The following is a 21,225-nucleotide window of genomic DNA, read 5'->3' on the forward strand; positions in this document are numbered from 1 at the left end:
AACACACGCTGTTCCAATTTGTCTGACCCAAAGAGCTGAATCGCTATCAACAATAACAGATGAAGCAGATGTGTTTTCTCTTACACAGTAAATCAAGGATAGTTGAAATCACAGTGTTAACATTTTGGGGGGGTTAAATTGACTACTGGGAGTTATCTTAAACCTCAAGAGAATGAATGTGTACTCTCAACTCAGAATATGATGGGAGTATAATTTATTCACTGTAAAAATAAAGATGTTGATTCAACATACAATAGGATTGTAAGCTTGAGTAACAAAAATGTTGTTGCGCAAACTCGCAACAAAACGTTTGCGTGAATATTTTGTTGAGCATACTCACAATCCTATTGCAGCTGGTTGCCTTACAATTGTACGTTGAATTTAAAATTGAATGTATTTTTTTTACAGCAGTGTCATAAGATTTACAAGTCTGTTTGACAGATACAAAAGGAGTTAATCAGTAGTCATACAGTTACATAAATGAGTAATTACAGATAATGATCCTAGCCTACAGGATATGATTTGTGTTTTTAATTATATCTTTTTTGTAATCTACTTTTCTCTGGCAGGTGTTAAATGACTGAACGCCATGTTGTATGTTGAAACTGAGGCCACAGTCATCAGTTATCAGTAGATAAGAAATGACCTCACGTCTGTCTTCAATTATGCTTTTCTCCTTCTAGGCACCATATGTAAACGAATGCTGAATTAAATGTACAGTATTTGCAGCTGTTACTATTCAGTTGTTGATACACTTAACATGTTGCTGGCTGTGACTGAGACATGCTTACAAAGAGCCCATTGAGAGAGAAAGAGAGAGCTACAGTACTGTTTGTTATGAAGATCTTGTACGTACGTATACAGTGCATTCAGAAAGTATTCAGACCCCTTGACTTTTTCCACATTTTGTTATGTTACAGCCTTATTCTAAAACATATTAAATAAATAAAACATCCTCATCAATCTACACACAATACCCCATAATGACCAAGTGAAAACAGGTTTAGCCATAGCACTGACATGAAATCAGTCAAAACACCTCAACAAGACATGGTATCAAGAACAAGATAAAACTTGCTAAAATGAGCCACCTACGATTTCCCACATGGCAGCTTCTTGTCATTGTTGCTAGCTATCTGACCATTCAGAATCCTAACAAAGCACGACTTTCGTCTACATTGATGTGCGCTCATCATTTTTGTGAGGTTGTCAGCCAACTTGTCTATTGGTGTGATTGGGAAACGTACCCAGGCGGGTTAAGACTTTCTAATGAATGCAATATTTCAAAACACTGTCCACTTAGACTTCTGAAACCCAGGTCATGTATTGAGGTCCACGTTAAGTATCCTAAACGTTCACCTTCGGGTAGAAAACCACATTGGAGGACAGTATTTAAACAGTAGCATGCCTGGAAGAACAGAGAGAGAGAAAGTATAGTGTCTGGGAAGATAATGGTAGCTAGTGCCAAGGCATTCATCAACAAATTTGCTTTGCATCGTCCATTTTTCATTTAGCCAAGTTCAAGACAATATTTGTTTTTCAGTCTTAATCGTGTGTAATTAATCTGCAAACACTCCATAGCTTCACGTATCGTTTTTTATTGTTTTGTGCGTTTCACAAATAAAAAGATGTGGAACCTATACCACGCTGCGCCTTGGTCCGAATGTTATTTTGACGATCGTGACGGAAGATCCCACCCCACCAGGACCAAGCAGCGTGCCCAGGAGGAGAAGGTATCCTGGACTTGGGAGGTGATCTTGGATGGGAAGGGATCCTGGACTTGGGAGGAAATCCTGGCTGGACAGGACCGCCTTCCTTGGCGGCAGACGCAAGGAGAGAAGAGAGGACAGCGCCGACTCCAGGGTTCGCGACCACAACGGAAGCCCAAATGTCACTCCCAAACATTTTTTGGGGGTTGGCACATGGGGTGGTTGGCGGAGCCGAGAAGGGAACCAGGGACCACATGGGAGGAGATAGAGAGGTGGTCGGTCGACCCAAGGATAGTACCAGAGCCCGCCTGGGATTCATTGGAACAGTGTGAGGAGAGATACCAGAGAATGGAGTTGGCTAGGAGTATGCGGCACCGCAGGCGTTTGGAGGAATGTGTCATCAGTCCGGTGAAACCTGGGCCGGCTCCACGTCTCTGGCCTCCAGTGCACCTCCCCAGTCAGGTACGTCCTGTGTCTCCTCCTCGCACTTGCCCTGAAGTGTGTGTCTTCCTCTGTACCGGTGCCCGGTCCAGGCACGACTTCCAGTCCCACTCCATGGCAGGAGCCTTCCTCCACGCCGATGTCCAGTCCAGGCACGGTGTCCAGTCCCGCTCAAAGGCCGGAGCCTTCCTCTGCGCCCAGACCAGGCACGGCGGCCAACTCAGCTCCATGGCCGGAGCCTTCCTCTGCGCCGAGGCCCAGTCCGGGCATGGCGTTCTACCCGGCTCTAAGGCCGGACCCGATGTCTGGGCTGGGGCAAAGTCCCGCACCAGAGCCGCCACCGATGCTGGATCCGCGGGATGAGTGGGTTCTTCGTCCCGCACCAGAGCCGCCACCGACGCTAGATGCCCACCCGGACCGCATCTTTTGGGGTGGTACTGTCACACCCTGACCATAGAGAGCCTTTTTGTTCTCTATTTTGGTTAGGTCGGGGTGTGACTAGTGTGGGTAATCTAGGTTGTTTTATTTCTATGTTGGCCTGGTATGGTTCCCAATCAGAGGCAGCTGTTTAGCGTTGTCTCTGATTGGGAATCATATTTTGGCAGCCATTTCCCCACAGTTTTTTTGTGGGATCTTGTTTATGTGTCGTTGCCTGTGAGCACTCCATAGCTTCACGTATCATTTTTTATTGTTTTGTGCGTTTCACAAATAAAAAGATGTGGAACCCATACCACGCTGCGCCTTGGTCCGAATGTTATTTAGACGATCGTGACAGAAATAACGAGATTAAAGAATCTAAATAGTCTTCAGTAGCATTAAATCTTTTGCCTTGGCATCCCACAGCAGACTGAGAAGTAGATAAAAAAAGCTTTTAGTGTAATTCCGCTGCCACATCCAACTTTTTCCTTGTGTAGGAGCTCTCTAATGATCAACTACACCACTTTATCATATATTTATCTCCATTATACTATTGTGCTGGCACTGGCTTCGCAATTAACACACGCTGTTCCAATTTGTCTGACTAAAAAGAGCTGCATTGATATCAACACTTTCAATAACAGATGTAGCAGATTTGCTTTCTCTTACACAATAAATCAAGGATAGTTGAAATCACAGTGTTTTTTGAGGGTTAAATTGACTCTACTGGGAGTTATCTGAACCCTGAAGAGAATGATACGCTCCTTGGAGTTAGTGGTGATAAATGGAATTGATTAGGACAGAGTACTTTTAATTCCATTGAGAGTAACCAGAGACAGGGAGTTAAAATCTATGGAGCGATCCACAGATGTGGAAGGGGCCTCATTGTCAAAATTTCCCAGAATGCTCTGTTGCAGGTTGATAAAAAAAAAACGTTTCTTTCAATATCTGTGTACATTTTTCTAATCCAATCTGTAAGTGGTTGAATTTATAGTAGCCATTAGTGAGATAGTTGTTCCAGTTTACTTGGTCTGTAGTCTTCATGTACTGTATTTTCTTTCCTATTCTGACAAGTATTCTAAATGCAAGTTCGCAATTGGAGTTAAATTCAAGCAACTCTCTTAAGTTGGATATTTACTCCATTTAGTGCTGTTTTAATGCCAATATCAACTCCATGACCAGAGTAGTACATGGTACAGAACATAGGGTTGGGCCCATAAAATCCCAAAATTGTGTCACATTCGATTCCTTAGGAGTTGAATTTACACTTACAACTTTACTGTGTACTCTCAACATATAATTGAGAAATCATACATTCACTGTAAAAAATAGATATTAAACATACAATCAATTATAAGGTAACCATGTAACGGCAGATTACATGGAACGGCAGGATCGGACCAAGATGCAGCGTGGTAAGTGTCCATAACTTTAGTCAAAGAAAGCACTGAACACTGAATACAAAAATAACAAAAGAAACGTGAAGAAACGAAACCGAAACTCACGCCCTGACCATACTAAATAAAGACAAAACAAAGGAAATAAAGGTCAGAACGTGACAAACCAGGTGTTCTAGGATTGGGAGTTTGTTCAACAATTTTGTTGAGCAAACTATTGTAACTGGTTGCCTAGAATTGTAAGTCTTTATTTTTACAGCGTTGTCATATAAGATATTCAAGTATGTTTGACATACGCCAAAGTAGTTCATCAATTGCCATACAGTTAGATAAATGAGTAATTACAGAATGATCCTAGCCTGCAGGATACGATTTGTTTTTCATTTTTATATTTTTGTAATCTACTTTCCTCTGGCAGATGTTTAATGACTAAACGCCATGTTGTATGTTGAGACTGAGGCTACAGTCATCAGTAGATAAGTAATGACCGCACGTCTGTCCTCAATTCTGCTTTTCTCCTTCTAGGCACCATATGTAAAATGAATGCTGAGTTAAATGTACAGTATTTGCAGCTGTTGCTATTCAGTTGTTGATACATTTAACATGTTGCTGGTTGTGACTGAGACATGCTTACAAAGAGCCCATTGAGAGAGAAAGAGAGAGCTACTGTATGTTAGGAGGAGGGTTGGGAAGTAACAGATCACATGTAATCTGATTAACCCCCCCATTTTGTATTTTTTTTACCAGTAAATAGTTACGTTACCAGCAAAAATATTGTAATCGGATTACAGATACTTTTGAAAAACTAGATTACTTCTTGTATTACTTTTAAATTCAGAAAGGATGTTTACGAGGGGGAAAAAAACTTGACAACTTTCTGTTTTCTCAATGACATTCAAATCAGCACAAAAGGTGCAAGTTTAAAGTTTGTTCCACCTGAATCTGGCCAAAAGTCAGAGACCACTGTGATGACTCACCAAATGCTTTTGATGGATCCTTTTTGTCTTTTACAATGTTGGAAAGGTAGCTAATAACTGTAATGGATTACGTTTATAGAAAGTAACCTCCCCGACCCTGGTCAGGAAGATCCTGTACGTGTCTTTTCTCTAGCCCCTGTTTCCTTCAAGCCAGTAATTTGGCATTGGTTAATCTACTACACTGTATCCTTTTGAATGGTTGGCAAATTAACAAGCAAAGCAGAGAGGGTCAAGACTTATACGTTAGCCCAAGTACCCTACCCATGTAGAGATAATGTCCTATTTGTAGATGTACAAGATCTCCCGAACTGACATCATATTCATTAAGTACCACCGCATATGTTCCATTGGTCGGATTACCAGAATATAGTTCATTTCCCCCCACCTTCTGATGTTCCCAGAATCTCTATGTTAACCAAGGGTTTTGCAAATGTAACCTCAGTAGGTTAGAGAGAGGAAAAAGGGGGGGAGAGGTATTTATGACTGTCATAAACCTACCCCCCAGGCCAACGTCATGACAGAGGCTTCGAGAATGAATTTAATAGCCTATTGGCTGCAGAGTGGGAGCTCAGTAAATTTATTTCATTCTAGCTTCTTTGTGCAAACACCCAATTGTCCAGAATTGAACTCTACGGCATCACAAAGCCTTAACTCTCCCCCCCCTGCCGGTGCTTATTTGTGCTTGAATATAATCAATTATCATCAAAGATAATTTACTATTGACTCGGCTCATTCACAATGAGAGATGAATGCGACATTTCAGATGTTTGACATTTGAACATCTGGCGTATACTGTAAACCTTGCCATGAGGACTATAAGCTAAAAAGTCTACATCACAAAACAGAGTTGTAGGCTGCCAAATTTCTCCCAGGTTGTGTATTTTATTTTCTGAAGGAGAAAGAACACTATAACTATCTTCTTTTCTGTTAAGGGAATTATGCTGTAATGAAATGTATTAATTACAAGCCCATACATTTACGCCATTGGCAGATTATTGGCAGATATTGCACCAATGGCAGTGAATATGCAGATTACATTTCACTGCCAATATCTATGAAGGTCTTGCAATGGAAATCAGGGACATTGGAATCAGTGTTGAAATGACCAGAGAAAAACGATAGATGTGAGAGTTTGAGGCAGCAGCAGTGACTGACTAAGCAATTCTGGTGGCATTACTCACATAGGACTTAATGCAGGTGATATCCCCGATACACCATTGCTCTGTGTCTCGCCTCAACAACATGATCGTTCTCCAGTTGATTTGTTGGTTTTTCAACACCGACAGTCTATTTATGTGGATTGATTCAACAGATGAAAGAAAGCATGGTGGATGCCGCAAATCAATCAATACGATGTATTTACAACCCCATACAGCAAGTTAATCAGCCGATAGTAGAATAATCCTGTTGAAAGGTCAAAGGTTAGGTATCAGACATGAGCATAGTGCCATAGTGGTTATTACATGGTTGGGTAACACTTTATTTTGATAAGTAGATGGTTTCTAGCTGTTCTGTTGATGTTCAAAAATACACATTTCAGACAAAATATGTGGTATATGACCTGTAAAAAAAATACAAGGCAATTTTATATGACCCCCTTTCAAACAGCTTTTTGTTTACTATTTTCATGCAGGTAACAACAGTTCAACTAACCATCCACCAACCGTAACCCCAACCCTTTCCCTAAACTTAACCCTAACCCTAACCCTAACCCACCAACTGTAACCCCAACCCTTTCCCTAAACTTAACCCTAACCCTAACCCTAACCCACCAACCGTAACCCCAACCCTTTCCCTAAACTTAACCTTAACCCTAACCCTAACCCTAACCCTAACCCACCAACCGTAACCCCAACCCTATCCCTAAACTTAACCCTAACCCTAACCCTAACCCTAACCCACCAACCGTAACCCCAACCCTTTCCCTGAACTTAACCTTAACCCTTTCTGTAAACTTAACCCTAATCCTAAACTTAACCTTTGCCCTAACCTAATACCTAACCTTGACCCCAAACTTAACCCTAACCCTAGTCCTAACCTTAAATTTAACCCTAATCTTAAACTTAAACTGAACACTAAACTTAACCTTAACCTTAACCCTAGCCCTAACTTTAACCCTTATCCTAAACTTAACCATAACCCTAAACTTAACCCTAACCCTTACCCTAAACTAAACTCTAATCTTAACCTTAATCCTAACCCTAACCTTAACCTTAGCCCTAACCCAATGCCTAACTTGGACCCTAAACTTAACCCTAACCCTAGTCCTAACCTTAACATTAACCCTAATCTTAACCTTAAACCGAACACTAAACTTAACCTTAACCCTAGCCCTAACTTTAACCCTTACCATAAACTTAACCCTAATCTTAACCTTAAACCTAACCTTAAACTTAACCTAACCCTAAACTTAACCTTAACCCTAGCCCTAACCTTAATTCCTACCCTAAACTTAACCTAAACACTTATGCTAAACCCTAACCTTAGCAAGCGGTTGCTATCAACAGATATTCCCATATAGATGATCTACAGATGATCAAACTATCTAAATAAAGTGTGACCCATGGTTGATTAAAGATCTTACGCTGAGCTGATTGGTATAAACAGAGGTTAGAGGGCACATGGAAGCTGGCTTATAATTGCATAGTAATGTAAAGTTTATTGAACTGAATTAAATAAGACAGTGGACACACCGTTGACATGACTGCCAGGGCCTGGCATGGTGACACGTGAGAATGGCACCGGCTGGCAGAGGTCTGACAGTACATCTGGTGTGTAGTGCTGCCAATGTGTATCATGACACCTGGCAGTCACTGAGCTGCAGGCAGGAGACTGACCCCATTCAGCAGGGTTGTTGGACGTCGGCTATACAGTAGCTGTTTCTTTTGAACTACACTGATGTCGTGTCTTTGGCATCATTAAAGTGAAGACTGTTATTTTATCAAATCAATTCTCTGTAATTATTATTACGTGATTAAACTAATCATGTAAATGTAATTAACTAGGAAGTCGGGGCACCAAGGACAATCTACAGATTACAAAGTTCTAATTTTCCTAATATAACTCTAGAGATATTTTAATTTCTGATCAATTAGTCTTCCAATTAATGAATTATTCTTCACCTCACGTTAGTCTTATTCCAAACGTTGTAAGCTGTTGGTTATCTGCACGAACCCAGCCTTTACTATGAATCATCCATACACCAATTGTCTTAATCATTTATTTACTAGCTAACTAAATAATCACAGAAATGCATAAACAAACAACACAGTAGATATGGTTACAAAGAAATAATATTGGAGGTTCCCTAGTGGGCTAAACCGAAATGACAGCTTGGTGGACAAAGATCGCTCACTCATTCGGGAATAAATATATGTTTACGCACAGTGTGTCGTGATCTGTGTTGGAATCGTCCGTCTCTCTGTTGGAAAGTTCAGCAGAGCGTCTCTCTCTCTCTCTGCTTCCCTGAAGTCTTTTGTGGTTAGAATGGAAACTTCAGAGTACCATTCAGAAATGTTTTCAACCATGTTAAATATTTGAATTTAGTATTTTTGAATTTCGCGCTCTGCAATTTCACCAGATGTTGGCGTCCCACCTAACCTAGAGAGGATAAACAACAAAGAACGCGCTCTCATCCATGCACATGAAAACACTACAGCCAAAATGGGAGCCACTTAGAAAAACTACAAATTCTAAATCATTTTTCCAAAAACAATTCTGAAACTCTTTCTAAAGACTGTTGACATCTAGTGGAAGCCCTAGGAACTGCAACTTGGGAGGATTTCGCCTCATAATAAACATGACAGCCATTGGAAACAGTGGTAGGCTGAATTTTTTGTTGTTGTTGGATGGTTTGTCCTCGGGGTTTCGCCTGCCATATCAGTTATGTTATACTCACAGACATTATCTTAACAGTTCTAGAAACTTTAGGGTGGTTTATATCCAAATATACCCATTATATGCATATCCTAGCTTCTGGGCTTGAGTAACAGGCAGTTTACTTTGGGCACGCTTTTCAACCGGATGTCAAAATACTGCCCCCTAGCCCAAAGAGGTTAACCATTTCCTGCCATGTAGCCAATGCTCCACCTAGTATGGTTAGGAATTCAACAACCATTACAACCTTAGCTTATACTGAGGTTTTTGTGGTCTCAACTCAACCTGCGCCCTCTCGGTGTCCATCCAGGTATGCGTGGTCTGAAGAGGATTTCCTCAGGAGGGTTTTTTATTCGTAACAGTAGAAAAGGGCTGTTCCATGATGCCAGATCATGTCTGTGCTCTCGGGGGCAGACCAATGACTTAGTTAAACGTTAAAGGGAATTCAATTATCTTTCATTAAAGGTTTAACATCACCTTACATCATTTCACAAAGAGTTTCATCTTTACGCATTCATTTTATACAATAATTAGATGCAAACCCCATAATTGAGAAATGTACATATTCAGAGATATAGTCATGTGTGTTCCCTGTCCTCTCTGAGGTCACCAAATGAAACACACTTATCATACCCATCCCTTAAGTTTCCACGGCCCATTCTCACAAGTGGACATTTTGTATCAAATCCTTATTTTTGGAAATCCTATGTTCTCTCTATGTGTCTCTTTCTGCATGGCCAGGGGGAGAGAGTCTCCTCCAGGAATTTACGACCTGGGATAACAGAACCTGGGTATAGGTGAGAGAGAGGGGAAGCCACTAGCTTTACCAAAAAGGGCCACGTCATGACACTGAGTATCCCAAACATTAGGAACATCTTCCTATTATTGAGTTGCACCCCAATCCCCTTTTTCCCTAGTAACAGCCTCAATTAATCTGGGCATGGACTCTACAAGGTGTCGAATGCATTCCACAGGGATGCTGGCCATCGTAGACTCAATTGCTTCCCACAGTTGTTTCAAGTTGACTACAGTAGATGTCCTTAGGGTGGTGGACTATTCTTGATACACACGGGAAACTTGAGCGTGAAACCTCCGTTGCAGTTCTTGACACAAACCGGTGTGCCTGGCACCTACTACCATACCCTGTTCAAAGGCACTGAAAGGTTTTGTCTTGCCCATTCACCCTCTGAATGGCGCACACACAATCCATGTCTCAATTGTCTCAAGGCTTTAAAAAAAAATCCTTCTTTAACCTGTCTCCTCCCCTTCATCTAGACTGATTGAAATGGATTTAACAAGTGACATCAATTAGGGATCACAGCTTTCACCTGGATTCACCGGGTCAGTCTACGTCATAGAAAGAGTATACAATGTGTAGGTCGTCGTTGTGGAAGAGTTTGTCATTTGAATAGGGCTGGATGCGATTTCCATGCCTGCAGATCCAGATCGTATCACACTATGTTGTGTATTTTCCACTTTCCCCTTCCTGTTTCACACAATACCTCAACAATGTGTCAAAGAGGATACAGGATACAGGATACAGACAAACTCATGCAGGTTTGCATATTCTGATCAATTTTAGAGTTCATCTTCGTTACTAGTATTTTTGTTCTTGTCGTACTTCCTATATTTGGGATCTCGTTTTTTTTTTTTTGAAGTGTCTGAGAACATTAAATGGTGCATGACTGTTTCCTGCTTGGTAGATGTGAGACTTTGCTTGGTGGATAAAACTATTAGAACAAGCTGCTACAGTACAGCCTTACCACCCACAGTGACTAATGTCCCAATCAGATTGGAGTGGGGCATCTCATAGTTAACTTTCCCAAATACATAGGCTATAAGCTCAGCCACCACGGACGGCACACTAACACATCTCAACACAGAGGCATTTCCTTTTCCAACCTCCATGGCTCCATTCCTTCCTGATAGTAAAAGCCTTCAAGATGCATTGCATTGTGGGGTAATAGAATGTGTTCCCCCCATAACCTACCCACCAGTATATCCTCTGGGATTGGTCTATATCGTCTAGAAATCTAGTGTTGGCGAATGGGAGAGTGAGGAGCGGGAGATGTACAGCTTATCTGACTGCACACTGACAGTATGAGTGGCTGGACCATTGATCCGATGGTTGCTCCTAGATGAACTCTCTCCACGTATAGTAGGTAGACATGTCTCTGGGGATCCTCTCATGCAGGGCTGTGTGCAGCGCTGTGGGATGCTCTGAGCGGTCTCTCCCCCTGTGTGTGAAAGCATCTCCAGACTCTCCTCAGGTGCCTGCTTTTCGTGTGCAACCAGACTGGAGCACTGAGACTGCTGCCAGGGTTGTTCATGGCTCACTATGCTTGATGCTTTTCAGTGTTCTTGAACCTACAGTAGAGTTATGGCAGTACTGTGCTATCGGTGCAGTATGAATCCCATCAGTGATCATGGACAAGAGTCGGCACATGTTTTCACATGATTCCACATGCAAAATGTCACGTGAAGTAATGGGATACGGTATTAGTGTTTTGCTATTTATTTACTGTCAATTGCAATGCACTTGGATACTTTTTGGCCTGTCCTGCAAATGAACTTGGCAGGCCTCACTTGCAATTGCATTTAAACAGATGTGCATATGGCACAAAATGAGGATTTGACCTTTTTTCCCCCCCGAGTTCCCAGTTGTCTTGAAAGCACCAATAGACAAGTTTCCCACTAGTAATTAGTAGTTGGAAGGCCGTTCAAGTGAATTTTTATCAGCCGTATATGATACATTCCCACTTCCACTGGTTACGAACGAAGCATTCGGCACAATTATTACTGTACTTTGAAATGTAGGTGGGGGCAATGTGCTGTTGGGGGCTCATTAGCATATTTGGGGGCATGGTCTAAAATATGTTGTATTTGTACCAAACGTCAGTGGATGGGCTATTAGCAGGACAGTATATATTGGTCATATTGGTCATGGCTTCTGAGTGACGCAGTGGTCTAAAGCAATGCATCTCAGTGCAAGAGGCGTCACTACAGTCCCTGGTTTGAATCGAGGCTCTATCACATCTGACCGTGATTGGGCGGTGCACAATTGGCCCAGCGTCGTCTGGGTTAGGGGAGGGTTTGGCCGGCCGGGATGTCCTGGTCCAAATAATAGGCACAGTGGGTTTTTTGGTTTTTCTCCCTCTAAAAACAGAAATAAATATTTTGGACTACATAAAAAATATTTTGGCCTTTATTCAGATTACAATCGCTCGCTTTTGGTTAATTTGAAAATGAAATAATCTACAAAACATCATTACTTTTTAAACAAAGTGATTATTATTATTTATTAATTTAGAATGATATAAAAGCCCCTTAGATATTGTCACTAATCAGATTTGCCCAAACGAAAAAAAATCCTCCAATCCTCTAAATGTAATTATTGGCGGAGAGTCACGTCATCTAACATAGGTGACATGAGTCTCACTAGTGTTGGGTAATGTGCTGTCAAAAGTGGTTTAGGTCTTATTTTTAAATCATATTGAAGTTTGAATAAATAAGATTTGAAGCAATAGTCTACCCGCTTGTGGTCAACTATTTCAGCACCAGTTCGCGCTGCTCTGAGACAAGCATGGGGACTGGTCTTGATAAATCAGAGATGTTTATTTTCTCCATTCTGGTGTTGGTCAAACTACAATTATGGTGTGGAAATGTTATGCTCTTAGTACTGTACTGCACCATATTTTCCATACGGAAAGCCTGAGGGTTTAGTTTTTCTTGGAATAGAAACACCATTATATTAATCAAATTAATTAAGCTACATTTGTTCAAATCAATCCCATATATTATGTTCTTACAAAAAAGGTTTTAAATTCTGTAGTACAGCCAATATTGAAGACTAACAGGCATTAATGGCAACAGTGACTGACAATTAAGCAACGTGCCATAGAATACTGCAGCAGCCCGCAATCAGGCCTTTATGGTAGGGTGGCTAGACGGAATCCACTCCTCAGTAAAAGGCACATGACAGCCTGCTTGGAGTTTGCCAAAAGACACCTAAAGGACTCTTAGACCATGAGAAACAAGATTCTCTGGTCTGATTAAACCAAGATTGAACTCTTTGGCCTGAATGCCAAGCGTCACGTCTGGAGGAAACCTTGCACCATCCCTACGGTGAAGCATGGTGGTGGCAGCATGCTGTGGGGATGTTTTTCAGCAGCAGGGACTGTCAGAATTGACGAGTCAGACGAGTCAGGATTGAGGGAAGGATGAACAGAGCAAGTACAGAGAGAGATCTTTGATGAAAACTGTCTTCAGAGCACTCAGGAACTCCGACTGGGGTGAAGGTTCACCTTCCAACAGGACAACGACCCTAAGCCCACAGCCAAGACAGCACAGGAGTGATGAGCCCAGACTTCAACCTGATCAAAATCTCCGGAGAGGCCTGAAAATAGCTGTACAGCAACACTCCCCATCCAACCTGACAGAGCTTCAGAGGATCTGCAGAGAAGAATGGGAGAAACTCCCCAAATACAGGTGTGCCAAGCTTGTAGCTTCATAACCAAGAAGACTCGATGCTGTAATTGCTGCCAAAGGCGCTTCAACAAACTTCTTAGTAAAGGGTCTGAATACTTATGTAAATGTGATATTATAACCTTTATTTTTTATAAATTAGCAAAAAATTATAAAAACCTGTTTCTGCTTTGTCATTATGGGGTATTGTGTGTAGATTGATGAGGAACAAAATCGATTTACTACATTTTAGAATAAGGCTGTAATGTAACAAAATGTGGATAAAGTCAAGGGGTCTGAATACTTACCGAAGGCACTTTAGTTAGGATCTTTTACATGCAGTTTCAGCTGATGAGTAGCTTAGTAGGTAGAGTCGGGGACATGAGGATGTGAGATCAGATCCTGTTGAAGACACTATTTTGAAAGTTGTTTTTATGTGAAACCACACTTTCTGCACTGTTCAAATCATTTGTTTTATTTAGTATAGTATCAGCTTCTGTCTTAAGCATCCTAAATAATGCCATAGTAAACTTGAAGGCAAAAAAGGGAATCATGATGTAATATGTGAACCTGGTATTCCAACTGATTCTAAGCTACTAAAGCCAACAACCTACCGCCCACCAGAGTTTTGATGAAAACAGTAAAGAAAAAAACCATCTGATAATCACACAGTGCTATTTATTGCTAACCAGAGCAGATGCCACTAATGAGCATTGTGAACTGATAATGAAACTCCAATTAATTAACAGTTTTTCAGCACAATGTTGTGAACGCTCCAAAGCCTTCAGAAAGCCTCGGTTTCCCAGCACTACTTCACAGTGCTGCTTATGACTGACACATTCTTTTAAATACTTTTCTGAACGTACAGTGTCAAATGAGGTGCTTTATTTGCATAGGAATAACCATCAAACACTTCAACTGACCTCCACTGACAGTTGGAGCAAATACACATGTACGTTTCCACGCCCCCCAAATATGCTAATGTACACCACCAGTACATTGTCTCCACCAATCAAAGAGCAGTGATGATTGTACTTTAGATGAAAATATTGGGTAGGAAAATGTCCCATTTATGTCTACAAGGTACCGAACTGAGCCATGTGAGTTCATATGTGTACCTTTGAACTTGTTGTACCCCAAGCAAACACCACTTTAGTGTACACTAACCATACCCTTATTTTATGAGTGTGTTAATATACTCTATGTTCAAAGCAATTAGTATTAACATGGTGGCACTGCAGAAACAGTGATCCACTCCAAACCAAGAGGTAGCAAGTTCAAATCCCCAAAGAGTTCATGTGCACTCTACGTCAAGTGTACTTGAGTACTGCTAGTTTGATGTTGGTGGTGATAATTGGACAATTATTTTCTTGATTTTGGTTTTGGTTTTAGCAAAGTGCAGAAATGCTTTCTTGCCAGTACTAGTCGTCACAGTACAAGATTTTACAGTAATTGAAATCTGAATACAGCAGCATACTGTCATTCTATTTAAAAAATGAATACCTTCAGGTTGTTTGTTAATGTTTATTTAATTTTTACTGCAGCATTAGGCAAAGTGCAGAAATGTATTCTCACCAATCTCTGTTGTGTCCACAAACCTGGTGGTGCAGCAGGAACTTTAGGTACAGTAGCTGGGACCCAAGAGGTTATGAGTTCAAATCCCAAGTGAGTCTGAAGTAATCAGCATACTGTCCATTAACACCTTACTTTAGTTATGAAAATACAGTAACTAGTAGTAGATGTATAGTATTTTCACCACAACTAGACAAATACCTCCAGGGGACCACATCCTAAAAACATCCTTGTGGACGTCCCTGGAACCAACCGGAAGTAGACAAAACCTGCAGGGGACCATGACTGTTTAAATTGAGTTAATGCCAATTATGCCTTTCAAAGTAAAATATTGAAAATGATATTCAAATTTAGCAACTGGGCTTACGTGGTCACGTTATCACATGTTGAAATTTCACTTCCCCATGTTGTCACATTTATTTCACATTTTATTTATTTATTTATCATTTTATTTGACTTTTATTTAACTAGGCAAGTCAGTTAAGAACAACTTCTTATTTTCAATGACGGCCTAGGAATAGGAACATTAATTTCATTGGAGATCATGTTCTCACATGCTCACATGTTGTCACGTGTAGTTTAATGTTATCACGTGTTGCTTCACATTGTCACATGTTATCACGTGTTGCTTCACATTGTCACATGTTATCATGTGTTTTTTTCCATAAGGGAGACAGATCTCAACAAGCTCCTTCTAAAGAAATACTGTACAACTAACACCTATTGAACTCATTGTAAATACGTCTTTCTATACCTATGAGGTTATTATGCCAGTTGTCCCCTCTAGTGTAGCAGTGATTCATTCATCAGGGTGTATTATTAGGAGGATTTAGCTGACAGAAGACCAGTTTGATTAAAAGACCAATCTGGTCCGTCTGGATATTATCTAGTAGAGGCAGATTGTGTCTGTTCTTATTTTATGAATGCCAGGGCCTTTCAGGATATTAAACAATTAAACAGCCTCCCCTGAGATGTAAAATAATTGCATGCTTTTCAGCCAGGAAATACAATGATGACTGATACAGAGCATCATGATGCCCTGGTACCATGCTCCATGGACGTGACTCTGAGATAACGTGACTCTGAGATAACGTGACTCTGAGATAAACGCTGTATCCTATTGTCCTCCGTGTTCTCCCTCCCTTTTCTCCCTGATTTTGCTGTCACTCCATCACAGATAAAGCTGTCAGGCGATGATGGATATCTAATAGACGTGTTAGGAAGGAAAGAGGGAGGACACAGCGAAATAACTCGCTCTGTGTGTGAAGACTATTATTTTTTACAGCTTTCACCACTCGGTATGGCAACTGGCGCCGAGTACATCTCTGGGGCGGAGTTCCCTGCAATCCAGGACCTCTATACCAGGCTGTGTCAGAGGAAGGCCCTAAAATAGTCACAGACTCCAGCCACCCAAGTACCAGTCTGTTCTCTCTGCTACCGCAAGACAAGCGGTACCGGAGCGAGTAGTCTGGGACCAAAAGGCTTCTGAACAGCTTCCACCCCAAAGCCATAAGACTGCTGAACAGTTAATTAAACGGCTACCTGGACGTTCTGCTTTTCACCCTCTACCTACATGTACATAGTACTTCAATACATCACCTAACCAAACCTACATGTACATATTACCTCAATCACCCCAACTATCTCGTACCCCAGTACACAGACTCGGTACCGGTACTCCTTGTGGTACCGGTACTCCTTGTATATATGTATGTGTATCTATAGTCTGTATATATCCTTGTTATTGTTATTTTATTGTGTTACTATTTTCTTATTATCTATTTGTTAATTTTCTTACTTATTAACTGCATTTTTGGGAAAGTGCTCGTAAGTAAGCATTTCACTGCGTTAGTTTTTACTCTGTTTATTTAGAATCTAACGGACAACTAGGAAAAGCTCAAACCAAATTTATTCACCCAATGGGTCAGACAGCTGAACAGACAAAGACATATTCACACAAGCACTGGTATTTAAACCTTCCTCCTATGCTGAGTCTCCTCCTTAAACATCTGATACAGCTGATACATCTCTGTTGCTCGACAGGACTTTGGTGAAGTCTGTTCTTTCTCACTTCATCTGACCTGACCTCGGCCCAAATTCCTTACTCCTCCCCAACTCGTGGCTGTCCTGTTGACTTGTAACAGACTGTGGCCCTTCTCCTTTCCATAGGATACCTGATGTCTAACAAGAACATGTTCTGACAGAATGTAAATGTTCTGCATTCCCCTCTCTTCCTTGGAGACTTGATTAAGGATATTTCAAGTTTATAAGTCAAAACCCATCAACGGTAAACTCTACACTTGTTGTACAATTTGATTTGATTTAAAACCACAGCATATTCCTTCGGTCCATTTTCACATTTTGTTTTTTAGGGTGAATTTACGGAACAGTTTGAAGGGAGGAGATATGTGTCCATATTTCATTTTCCAGCTGATAAAGGTGCTGCCAACAGTGCTGGCGAAGAATTCCCCCTCCAGAAGCCTTAGATGGAAGAGAGGCTGTTGGTGCTGTCACCATTTGGATGAATTCCACACAGCTGTAGTCGGTGAACCACACCGCAGGTACCGTCAAAACCAGATCAACAGGGGTTTTGTCTTTTTGTCTTTTGTCTTTTTGTCACAGAGGTGTTTTTGGGAGGAAATGCTCCAGTTATTTGGCAAACATATGATGTTCAGGGAACACAACGCAGCCCTGATTATGAAATTCACATAAAAAGAAAAATGAAGAAGATGGTATAAAAACTAGAGAGGGAAGAGGTAAGGAAATATTTATCTTAAGGCATCTCTAAGTCTTGATTGTCCTGCTGGAGGGATGGCAGAGGTTTACATCTAATCCTCCCTGCTGCTCAGGGAACGGACCAGGGCCCGGTTTCCCAGAAGCATCTTAAGATGAAGTTGATTGTTAGAACCATCGAATGAGCATCATTAAATCTCCGAGCTGTTTCCCAAAACCATGGTTACTAACGTTACACTTGAAAGCGCTCGTAATCTAACGACTGTCTTAGACCCCTCGTAGAACAGCTAAGTGCGTCGTAAGATGACTTTTGGCCCTCAATACAGAGTCAAAACGTTTATCTGTGACCGCCAATAACATCGTAGTTGAATACAAATACAAAGTTTGCAATGTTACAAACAAGCAAAGCAACAATATATTTTTTTTACCGAGATGACTGCATTATAAGAAATATAAAACATATAGAAATCACTTTCATGTTAAATCAATTAAGTTATTTAGCCAATTGTAGGATAACACAATGTGTACCACATGTGAGCATTGATGTGCCGCCTCAGTATTTGCAGCCAAAAGTGATAATAATCTCTCTAGCAGCTGATCATTTGTCAGTATTGTGTAGTTATTGTAATGTTAATGTAAGGATGTAAATAGGTAAAGCTGATCCGAAAGCTGGACTGCCTTCTTGCCATCCTCTCAGTAACGACAGAATGCTCCAACAACACACTTAGTGAACATTCTCTCTACGTGGTGTTTTGGTAAACGTATGTTACACCTGAAGCAGCTAGAACAATGCGTTGTTAAAACACTCGTAGGTTTGAGTTCAATCACTGTCGGGAAACCCAGCCCAGGAGAATGGCCAGCCTGTTCTGATTAGAGAATGCCAGTCCTTTCATCTGGTGCCAGTCTGTAAACTGTGACCTGTTGCTGCTTGGTGAATCACCAGTTTACCAGAATCAGACTACAGAGATGGGGATTTTGGAGCCTGCCGATCTCTGCTGGACATTTAGCGACATTTAGTCCCTCACATTCCAGCAATGCTTTCAATCCCCACATGGATTTGCTTCGTAATGATCTAAAACAAATGTCTGTTTTTGCTAATACCTTTCACTCGTTTTTCCTTTCAGCTGGTGTTCTATTTCTCCTCTGAACCCATTATTGTAGTCTGCATACCATTCTACTGTCATCTCTACACCCGGTGCTCATGTGCCTGTTAAGTAATGAATTTAGACTTTTATTCTAATGCATTAGCCACGACTCCCCAATCTGGGCAACAGCGGTGGTGAGCAGCACGGTCACATTTACAGCCTGTCATGCTCACTTTCACGGGCCGTATATCAGTGCGGGAAATGAAAGAGTGTGCTCTGCTCTATCGTTTTTTCCTTGCAGATGGAAAGGTGGAGGTGACCAAGGAGAGCATGAAGCTGTGCACCATGGGACCTGGGAAGGTGTTTGGAGAGCTGGCCATCCTTTACAACTGCACCAGGACGGCCACCGTCAAGAGTAAGTTTGACTAGTATAAGTGAGGCAGTGGGTTGCCCATGCACTGAACACCATAGTTGAGTTGAATTATAAGCTTGGGCCTAACTGTCCACAATCAGCCATATACTCCCTCAACCTGATTTACTAAGCATTTGCATCTGTTATTTTCAGAAGATAATAAAATACAAAAATACTTATCCTTATCCAAGCTTAGTAAATCAGAATGACTGGCCTTTCAACAGCAGTGAGATGAGCTGAGGTGGATAACGTGTAAAGAACAAATTATCATTCTCTGAGCTTTGTTTGAGTCCATTTTAATTATATCCACCCAACATGGAATCAGACAGATAATTCCCTCCCTTTATAAAGTCATTCCAGGTAAACACGGTAGACAATTTGTTTAAGTTTCCCTCCCAGATACTGAAGACAGCCTCTGAATAATTTTCTGTGCTTTCGATGGTTACTTTCCTGCTTTTGTCAAGTACAAAGAGAGAGAACTTGAGCTCACACACACAGAATAACATCTATATCCTGAGGAAATACTCTTTCTACCATTTCCCTGTGATGAATCATTGAATAATGAATGGGTACCTGGAATTCCTGTCGGGCAATTGCTTTTAACAAAATGTCTTTTGACATATGTACAGTCAGATTGGTATGTAAACATGACCGAAAGCATTATCTTATCATGGCCATATAGTTCCTTAATATAATGGTAAGAGTAGCAGCTGTTGCTGAATAAATATCTGATTTGGCTATTTCATGCACAGCATCCATTTAAATTGTTTTCATATATCCCAATATAGTTTTCAGGGAAGGCTTAGAGAATAGCAAATACACCCACTCAAACACTCCCACATATCAATTTAGGTCTGTGTAACCACACAACCCGCCCACATGCATGGACACACACAATCGTCACACAGATGATTATTCTAGAATTATTATTTCAATGTTTTCATACATTGTTCGTGCTTTCGAGAGTAAATATGATTTTATTGTGTTAATAGGTTAATGAGTCAGTCTACATCCCCAAAATGTAGGGTTCCTCAAGGGTTCTTTGGGAATGGTTATGGTTCTATGAGGAACCATACTGACCCAAAGAACCCTTTAAGCCCTTCAATGTTTGTTTTTTTTTGCAGTAAAAAAAAGTGTTGTTTCCTCGTTGAGGGAGAATTAAAATGTAGGGGCGGCGGGGTGTTTGAATATTTAGGCGCGGGGTTTGCGCACATTTTTCTTGTGCAACCTTGAGTGAGAGTGTCATTCAAGTTTATCTAATCTGTTGTGTTATGCCATTAAAAGTTATGTATGACTGTGTCCTATGACAGTGTTTTGTGAAAGAATCATGTATGGCCTTGGAAAAGCTAAATAAAATGACCTTGTGTCAATTGTTGTCTAAGTCATTAGTTCTCAATTCCCCCCTCAGGGATCTCCAACAGTTCCAGAGTTAGCACGCCTGATTCAACTTGTTAGTAGTGATAGTTTGTTTCCTGAAGCATTGAGGCATTCCAGCCAATTGTGTTGAAAATAGCTTCATTAATGGAGGCTTTGATCAACACAGTGTACACTATTGGCACCTGCTGGTCAAAATAATTTAGAACAGCCAAATTATTATAGATGACGTCCCACACGCTGTGGCACATGCGCAGAGTAGCCTTTTTGTCTTCTACCAAACCAATCAGGTGGTTGTTCGACAAAATAAAGCTTTGGACGTCATTGATCACGTACCTCCCGATAAAGTGATACAGGCATCGGCACACTGCTTCAAAGTAAACTGCTTAGCGATTTCTACACATGCCCTGGAGCTCCGGTATCAAAGGTAACATAACTACTTATTAGTAAACACAATAATAAAACCTATGAAATTATAACAATATTAATAACAAAAAACTAAATTTTGAATTCTAAGCAAACATTGTTGGAAGTACAATAGACCAACATAGCTAGGTCAAAGCTGTGACCTGGAAAACCTTGGTATAATGTGGTTGGTGTACACATTGTGGTGCTTAAGTGAATTTTCTTTCTTTTTCAGCTTTTTCATTTTTTTTAACAGCTCTAATTGTGTTGGTAACGAGTTTACAATACCAATAAGGCACCTCGTGGAGTTTGTGATATATGGCCAATATACCATGGCTAAGGGCTGTATCCAGGCACTCCGCA

General features: G+C 40.9%; 1 protein-coding gene across 4 annotated transcripts in view; it reads left to right on the forward strand.

The window, feature by feature from the left end:
• LOC112223434 (cGMP-dependent protein kinase 1) overlaps positions 1-21,225 on the forward strand; it is a 166,022-nt gene that overhangs the window by 39,217 nt on the left and 105,580 nt on the right. For all 4 annotated transcript variants that reach the window (XM_042305513.1, XM_042305514.1, XM_042305511.1 and 1 more), the window contains exon 3: positions 18,973-19,086. In XM_042305513.1, the coding sequence (XP_042161447.1) occupies positions 18,973-19,086 (114 nt within the window). The remainder of the gene's footprint in view (positions 1-18,972; positions 19,087-21,225) is intronic.

This window comes from Oncorhynchus tshawytscha, linkage group LG24 (assembly GCF_018296145.1).
Source record: "Oncorhynchus tshawytscha isolate Ot180627B linkage group LG24, Otsh_v2.0, whole genome shotgun sequence".
Lineage (NCBI taxonomy): Eukaryota > Metazoa > Chordata > Actinopteri > Salmoniformes > Salmonidae > Oncorhynchus > Oncorhynchus tshawytscha.